General features: G+C 40.4%; 1 protein-coding gene across 1 annotated transcript in view; it reads left to right on the forward strand.

Annotated features, from left to right (window-relative positions):
- svilc (supervillin c) overlaps positions 1 to 8,867 on the forward strand; it is a 46,558-nt gene extending 37,691 nt beyond the window's left edge. The window contains exons 24-31 of the mRNA XM_079564342.1: positions 10 to 112; positions 1,057 to 1,264; positions 2,634 to 2,767; positions 2,857 to 3,012; positions 4,281 to 4,418; positions 4,489 to 4,601; positions 6,894 to 7,049; positions 8,427 to 8,867. Of these exons, the coding sequence (XP_079420468.1) occupies positions 10 to 112; positions 1,057 to 1,264; positions 2,634 to 2,767; positions 2,857 to 3,012; positions 4,281 to 4,418; positions 4,489 to 4,601; positions 6,894 to 7,049; positions 8,427 to 8,501 (1,083 nt within the window). The 3' untranslated portion in view covers positions 8,502 to 8,867. The remainder of the gene's footprint in view (positions 1 to 9; positions 113 to 1,056; positions 1,265 to 2,633; positions 2,768 to 2,856; positions 3,013 to 4,280; positions 4,419 to 4,488; positions 4,602 to 6,893; positions 7,050 to 8,426) is intronic.
- Positions 8,868 to 9,097: the final 230 nt, after the last annotated feature.

Raw genomic sequence — 9,097 nt, forward strand, 5'->3', positions numbered from 1 at the left:
TTGGAAAAGGTGGTGGTGCCTCAGGGAAAGGAGCCGCCATGTTTCCTGCAGCTGTTTAAAGGCGGTCTGGTCATTCACAAAGGCACTCGTGAAGAGGCCGCTTCCAAAACAGGTAGCATGAAAGTACCTTGTTAACCTCTTAACCCCCACCTGAACCGAGCACATTTTCTCCAGTTTGGCTTTACCCAAATCTAAAAGCTTCTTTAAAAAAAAAAATTGCAACAAAAAGGAGCCGGATGAAAAAAAACATGACGAGAAAGTGATGAAAACGCATCAAAAGAGCAACCAAAGAAAAACAGAAAAGTGACAAAATGTGACAAAAGAGTAACAAAAAAGTAATGAAAAGAAATGTCAAAACTGGTTGCGACAACGTGTCAAAACGGTTAAAGCAGAACTAAGTAACTCATGCCCCTAGAGGCCGTAAGCGCCACTGCAGGTGTTGTAGCAAGTTGCCGGTTTTTACTCATTAATTGTCCGTGAGAGTAAATACTACACTGACAAAAAAGACAAAGGGAGAGAGGGATATTGTACATCCAATTACACAATGGAGTTCATTTTTTTCACTCAAACTTGGCTGTAATACTGTTTAAGTGGCGCTAGCCCACAGTTAGCTTTGCCCATTAGCCTGTTAGCTTCTTCTTCGTGATTCTACTAGTGTGTATTGGGGCTTCCGACCCGTAGACAGCGAAGTTGCAATTGTGGTTTTCTGGCCAGAGACACCAGGGGGAGATGAAAGACCCCCAGTCATCCCAATAACACTTGTATTACCCCAGAGGGACTACGAAAAGGATTTATGAAGGTAAACAAGTTACTTAGTACTGCTTTACGGCGGGTGCTAAGAGGTTAAATGAGATAAACCACGTCAGAATAGGATGGGTGAAACCAGGACTTGAAAGACTAAAACAAGTTACAACCAGGTATGAACTAACACTAAACCTAAACTAGGACCAAATCAACTCTAGTCTAGGTCTAACCCTGGTATAAATGATAACTTAATAAGTTCTAAACTAGGTCTAAAGTAATACTCATGTTATGTATCTATAATGTTGTCTTCAGGACTCTGGCGTCTGTTTGCTGTCAGAGGAGAGCTGCCGGAGGAGGGCTCTCTGCTGGAGGTGGACTGCTGCTGCGCTGGACTCAGATCAAGGGGCTGCGTAGTTCTCTTTAACAGCCAGCAGGGGGCAGTGTACCAATGGACCGGCTGCAAAGCTCAAGCCAGCACCAGAGAGGTCGCCAAGAGGACAGTGGAGCGGCTCACTCAGATGTAAGTCATGCTGTGTGCTTACCGCGGTGGCATGATGAAATGCCGCGCAAGAGTAAACAATGTAACCCCACATGACAGGATTCACTGTTTATACTGTCCACAAACTTATTCAGTATTTTGTTTAGGCTGTATTTACAGTTAACTGTTTGGGTAATCAATTCAAAGTAAAAGGACAGACATAACATCTTAACTATAAGGGAGACAGACAGAACTACCATGAACCGTGATAGTGCGCCCTCTGCTGGATAAGGCGGATCTAGACCGATCAGCTTTTAGGGAGGTCGATGTTGATTGATGTGTTGATCTACTTCATGCACTTGTGGAGTTAGTAGACTGAGTTATTTAAACTTTTTCATGAAAACAAAACACATTTCTTATGAACACATTTGGAAAGTGTTACTTGATGCTTCTGTTGATTGATAAAGGATAGATAAGCGACCCTAATCTTAACCTGCCCCTAAACTAATCCTAACAATAATTATAATATACTAACAAATAAAACCTCTTCCAGCAGAGGGCGCACTATATCTGTCTTGGCTTCGGGTCTGCAGCTTTCTATTATTGTGCCATTCCCATTCTATTCCCAAACTGATGCTGTGGAGTAAAGTAAAGCGTAGATTTTTTAAAGTAATGTTGCTCTGTGGCTGGTTATGAAAGATGACCGTTATCACATTCTGAGATAGTTGTACTAACACAAAAACAATTTCCCCTACCTCCAAAAACATGCTCATGCTGAGACGCAGCAGCTCAGGAATAACTCAACACCTGAACGCAATTTCCTAACAAATAAAGCACTTACTACTTTAGAAATAATAATCGAAAGCAGTGAAGAGTGACCTTGTTATTTTTGTGCAGTATTTTGATATGTTTACGTTTATTCTTTGTCTTAGTGATAATAATCTTCACTGTTTTATTACTTGAGCTATAGACCCTTTAATTGTAAACATTCCTGGCTTAGTTGGAGGCAGGAAGTGAGATTCCTATCTATTTCCATTGTAGCTGTTGTCAAAGTAACGATAAACAAATGTCTAACTGTTGTTGGAAATATCAGATAAACCTTGTTTTATCGCCTCAAATGTCATTCCTCTTGTTCTTACACCTTAAGCCACAACAGGACCACATTTTTACACTTAAAATCGCTAGTTTAATCTTATTTCTCTTGATCACTTCCTGCCTCCAGCTGATGTTAGATGATGAGGTAAGCAGCGAAAGGGTCTTTAGTAAATCGGTGTAAAACCTTTCTTGATTCTGTCGACATGAGACTGATTCAAACTGCTTTGTGTCCTGTGTTCACAACTCACAACTCAATCGTGACAAATGACAAATCTGATTTGTCTTTCGTGTTTTGTTCCTGTTGTTCCTGTTGTAGGTGTCCTCCTGAGCTGGGCCTGAGCCGGCCTGACCCCCTGAAGGTGCATGTGGTGGACGAGGGGTCTGAACCAGCAGAGTTTTGGACGGCACTGGGACACATGGACAGAAAGGCTTACGACTGTATGCTGCAAGGTACGCATTCAAACTAATAGATATATTCCACCCTTTCTCACATATTTAACCACATCCATTTCTCTTTCTGTTTATGCACATTTGATTAGATCCCGGCAAATACACCTTCACTCCTCGCCTCTTCCACCTGAGCGCCTCTTCGGGGCGGTTTAAGGCCGAGGAGCTGCAGAGTCCGAGTCGACTGCCGGGGCTCGTCATGGCTATGCCCTTCACCCAGGAGGCGCTGTACTCTGTCCCACAGCCTGGTAAGAAAGAGTAGGGGAGACCGGGGCTATTTGTCACACTTTTTCTTCTAGAGTTCGCTGCTCATCAACACGGCCTCTATAAAAGCTCTTGTTAAAATAAAGTGATCAGAAAAACATATTCGACACAAAAGAAAAAAATGTCCCACCGTGTTATACCCTATGTGACAAATGACCCTCAGTTTTTGTGACAAATAGCCCGAGTGTCCATTTTACGAAAAATGTAAGCTAGCTAACAAACAACTTTAGCATGTTAGCTCTAAAACGGCTCAAATCGAAGCTAACATCTGTGTCTTTCAGATCAGTGTTTTCTGTTTATGGCACTAACAAAAGGAAAGCTCTCATTACAAAAATAACCCAGACATTAAAGTTGGTAGAAAGACATGAAAACAATTCAAAGTTGTCTCCTTGGGTCTTCAATCCAAATGAGAAAATGATGATTGGAAGAGAAGATGAATACTAATACACATATTATATATCAGTACCTCGTCCCCCAGCCCTTGTTAGTGTGGCTAAAAAAGCAACGTGACAAATAGCCCCGGTCTCCCCTACATCATTACAGAAGTCACATTCTTTTACACACTCATAGTTACTGTATGTTGAGTTTGCACCAAGGCTGGTCCAGCTCTTTGAGGCTTTAAGAGAAATTGAGTTATTAATCCCTATAGAAAGCCTCGGCCCCTGTGAGTTGAATATTACCTAAGTAGATTCCACACGTAAACACTGTAGTAGAAGTACTTAGTTTAACCTGTTAAGGACCACCTATTTTGATGTACTGTTTTTGGAACTGGAATCAGTCCTTGATCAGGGACGGCGGTCCTGAACAGGTTAATTGTAATACTAAAAGAACCAGTTCTTCTATTGGTAGATTATAAATTATAGTCTTTATAGACAAAATAAGTCAATAAGATTTAATACTTTCTACTAGTTACTTGATTCATTTATGTACCTCAGTAATTTCTTTTTTTTATTTGCAGATCTGCACTTTTTATGCTGCATTTTCCACCAGAGCATAAAAGTCCAGAAATGTTTTATTGTTGCAAAATTTATGTATAGACATATGACACTGCATAAAAGCCTATTGACTAATGCGTAAAATACAGACAGCAATTTTCTTAGCTCATTAATATCTCTGTCTCTTCGGGCCTCAAAGCACCTTTAAATCTTGTGCCGTCTTCACCCCAATCAATAGTTTTCTTGCCCCTAGAATTTGAGCCGAGTCTAATGTTTGTACTGTATCATATACTGTGCTGTTTGTGTGTGTCTTTTAGCTCTGTTTCTCCTGGATAATCGTCTGGAGGTCTACCTTTGGCAGCGCGAGCAGCCTGATCAGACTGATGTAGCTGCATTTAGCCGCTGGCAGAATGAGCGAAGGTGTGCCATGCAAACGGCACTCCAATACTGCAAAGGCAAGGACACTGAATCGAATGGGCTTAGATAGACTGTTACTTATGTAATTTAATTCATGTTTTGGAACAGAAATGAATCCCAGACGCCCACCTCAGGCCTATCTCATCTATGAAGGGGCTGAACCGCTCACTTTCACCAATGTGTTTCCGAACTGGGACAGGAGCCTGGGATCCCAAACACAGGTACAAATAAAACAATTACACTGGGTCATAAAATGATTTGGAACATTTTTGCTATGCAGAATCAGAAAATGAATCTTATACATTTTTTACATTGGGCGTTGCCTTATTTGAGTACAGGTAGTTTTTATTTGAAATAAGCCCAAATGCAATTTATGTTGCAACCAACCCCAGTCTCCCCCTAATCGTGGACAGACTGACACCAGGACAGAAGACATTATAAAGACATTATACCATGGTCTGGGTGAATACTCGATTCTGATTGGTTAAATCACGTTCTATAGATACAGACGGCATCTCGTCATAGAAAGGTGGCGTGGCATTGCTGAGGAGGAAAATAGAATTTTTAGAGAAACACAATTTTCCACTCTTTTTAGCCATTTTCTGGTGGAATATGAACTTATTTATCACACATAAATAAAGTCAAGTGTAATTCGGGCCCATATGGATATTTACTCACGGCAGATTGTTCAGTAGAAGTGAAAAAACGTCCGTTGTAGCTAGCGCTAGCTAACCCTTAGCATTAGCCCGATGCTAACATGAAGCATCAAGTTAGCATTCTCCGTTATTTATGTATTTATGGGCTGTTGATCCACTTTGCTCCTCCCCATGTCTTTGTATCTTCATTTAGTAGAAAACTTTATTCATATTTCAGTGTTTGTTAAAGTAGTTTTTGAATAATTAGAGAAAGTTTAGATTTTTCTCCAAATTGTTTTCCCCCTTAACTGTTTTCAAACATGACCATATATGGGCGATTCCAGGGATGCCTCTGTATCTATATCACTCCACTGAAGCGGTTTCCATTGTAACGATAAACAACTGAGCTGGAACTACTTTCAGGTAAAACTGATTAAAAAGTGAAATAACTCCTGCCCCAGGACTTAAAAAAATGAGCAAACAGGCCCCAATGAACAGTCTCAGTTGGCGGGACCATGGTGTAAGCGGGATGATGCACTCCGAGGTGTCCATTATCAGAATAACTGGAACCGCTTCGCGCCTCCGCGTCGTCCAGTTATTTCTGATAATGGACACCTCCTCGTGCATTATCCCTTACATATCCTTTGGCTGAGGGATGCAAAATTGACCAATGTGATTTTTGTTTTTGGCACATCAACACATCATCATCAGCTCACAAAACCTAGACACCAAATTAGTTGTTAAGCAGTGTTATGTGTCCTAATATGAGAAGACAATTGTCAATATATGCTGTCTGTTATCTCTGGCCGTGAGGCAGTGTATTAATGTGGTATGAGTGGTAATGAGTGTGGTGGTAATTGAATGTTATTATAGAAAACGTTACTTTGTCAAACTCCATTAGTTCACTACCTGGTAACATTATTTTACATCTTAAAATCTTAATTAAATGAGTTTATTATTATGGAAGGCGGGAGGAATCCCAGAACGGTTTTGATGACACCGTCCTGACATCTTATGTTTATGTGACTTTATTCCATGGGGGTCAATGGTTTAACCTCTTACCCCTATAGCTTTTAGATTTGGGTAAAGCTGAACTGGAGAAAATGTACTCGGTTCAGGTAGGGGTTATGAGGTTGATGTAAAGATGGACAACAATAGAGATTAAATTCTATTGTTGAAATGCATCTTGACTGTCAAAAGATTTGAGATTAACCTGGTCTAATGTTAATGTCTCTGTATTTACTGGACATAATATACAGGTGCTCATCATAATATTAAAATATCATGAAAAAGTGCATTCACTCCTGTTATTCAACTTAAACTGTGAAAGTAATATTATACATGCAAAGTGAGGTATGTAGCCTTTATTTGTTATCATTTTGATGACCCCAAATTAAAAATCTCAGAAAATGAATGGACTGTCAGCCATAATCATCGAAATTATAACAAATAAAGGCTTGACATATGTCGCTTTCCGTGTAATGAGTCACCATGAGTACCATATATTAGTTTCACATTTTCAGTTGAATTACAGAAATAAATTAACTTTTTCATGATATTCTAAGCACCTGCATATGTATTTTTACAGATTCAGATGTTTATTTATCCCCAGGGGTAAATAATGTGCAGCTTCCCTGGCATGTATCCATCCATCTATGAAATATGACAAAACATAAAAGCAGAAATGCATATAAAAGTCGATGATGTTTGAAAGGTCCTGGGGCATCGCCATAACATCAGAGTTATATTGACCCTGCCCTTCATCTTAAATCGTGACACCAAATTATCCTTATCCTTTTCTTCATGTATTTTATTTTGTGTTAATGTATACAATTACAAAATGTCAATAGTGTCCATTGTAATCCCCCCTTCTCCCAGGCTGACATGGGGCGGGTGAAGCTGACTTTGGTGCAGGACGCCTTGGCCCAGCTCATGCAGACGCAGTACCCCCTGGAGGAGCTCTGCCACAGCCCGTTACCGGAGGGAGTGGACCCCCAGCACCACGAGGTCTACCTGTCCGACCAAGGCTTCCAGGTAAACGGGACTGTGTGTAGGAACAGTTTATGGCCAGCGTGAGGTAGTGTTCATCAGCAGAAATGGGTCCCAATTTTTCAACTTTTGACACTTCAACACAAAGAATGAAAATTACTTTAATTTGCCCATTATACCAGGGGTGTCAAACTCATATCGGGTCATGAGATGAAATACAGCTCCCACGGTGGGTCGCGGGCTGCATATGTTAAAGAAAATGTTTCCAATAAATGAATAATAATAAGCTGTGATTTGGTCAAAGCCCCATCTTGACTGTAGCTTCATTAATAGTTGCTATTAATTACACTTGTATTGCACTTTACAAGCCTGTGTCACAAGTTCCTCAAAGTACTACATAGTAGTCATTGTTCATTCACTCCACGATGGTGGTAAGCTGTTATTGAAGCCACAGCCGCCTTGGGGCAGACTGTTCATTTACCATGTGTTGGTTGTTCATACCCAGAGCTCTTTTTATGTCAGTGCCCTCTGCTGGACATGTGTGGAACTTTTTCCTTCTTTTAATTTAATGCCCGAAGTGGCATTCTGGTTATTCTTTAAAAAAATCCATAACTCCGCACAGGAATGGGCGAGAGACTTTATGCTATAAAGGGCAGGGGCCGGATGAAATCATCTAGTGGCCGAATCATCCGGCCCTCAGGCCGTATGTTTGACACCCCTGTCTTACACTATACTATATAAACTTAAATGCAGATTTTGTTCAGCATTTTCATAACTCATAAATAATTTGCTGCAAAAATGTTGCATGTTCTCCCTGTGATAAAAAATGTAAAGCACATTAGATGCAACTGTATTTAAAGCAGACCTAAGTAACTCATGCCCCTAGAGGCCATTAGCGCCACTGTAGCTGTCGCAGCATGTTGCGTTTTTTTTTACCCATTAATTGTGCCACAACTCAATTACACTCAAACTTGGCTGTAAATACTATTTGAGTGGCGCTAGTCCACAGTTAGCTTTGCCGTTAGCCTGTTAGCTTCTTCTTCGTGATTCCATTAGTGTGTATTGATGGCCGCAACCCGTAGGCAGGGAAGTTGCAAGGGTGGTTTTCTGGACAGAGACACCAGGGGGAGATGAAAGACCCCCAATCATCCCATGAACACTTGTATTACCCCCAGAAGAACTACGAAAAGGATTTATTATGGTCAACAAGTTACTTAGTTCTCCTTCAAGAGGACTATAAGTGAAATAGCTATTTTTGCTTTAACGATTGGGTTAAATTACTTCGTACTGAAAAGGGTAATTTGGAACCAACCATAATCTTAATATTGGCCAGATTTCGAGTGCTTATTTCAAGTCTGCAAGCTCACAAATCAATTCTGAAACACATTTCTCTGTGAATAAATCATTGCTGTTATATTTCAGACTATTTTGGAAATGAAGAGAGATGAGCACGCCTCTCTGCCGCGCGGGAAGCAAATTGATCTGAAGAAAAAGTAAAGGGCCGCTGAGCTAGACGCATAATACATCCACGGCACGACGGCACAAACAAAGCCACTCGGAATCATCTGCCGAGGAGGCTTTGTGACAGCAAAATTATTGTTATTGTTGCTGAAGGACGCCACACACTGTAATAAAAAGAAAAGAAAACTAATTTATTTATCGAATCACTACGAGTGGATTTCTCTGTTGCTGTTGTTCGCCGTAAAACATATTTTCTTGTTGTGTCTTTACAAATGAATGAAAACAAAAATATGGTTTTCCTTTGACATCACTTGGAGGGCAGTAACCATGACAACCAGGACAAAACACTGAAAACAAAAGATACGTCTTTAGATGCTTGACAAGTCCAAAAATATACAAAACCACAAATTTTGTCGTAACAGTGAGCCATGCAAGGCTTTCTGTCCCGTTTGATGAAAATATGCAAAAAAAACGAAACTTGAAAAAGGATTAACCCGCTCGCCTTCCAGTCAAGCGTTACCATGGCGATTGCTAGTGTTTTGACCTCCAGGGACGTCACATGAAAACTGTCTATAAGTGGAAGACGAATAGTGTTTACAAAAATCCTCCTACATATTCTAAACATAGGAAAA

This window comes from Gobius niger (assembly GCF_951799975.1).
Source record: "Gobius niger genome assembly, chromosome: 10".
In the NCBI taxonomy this organism is placed as follows: Eukaryota; Metazoa; Chordata; class Actinopteri; order Gobiiformes; family Gobiidae; genus Gobius; species Gobius niger.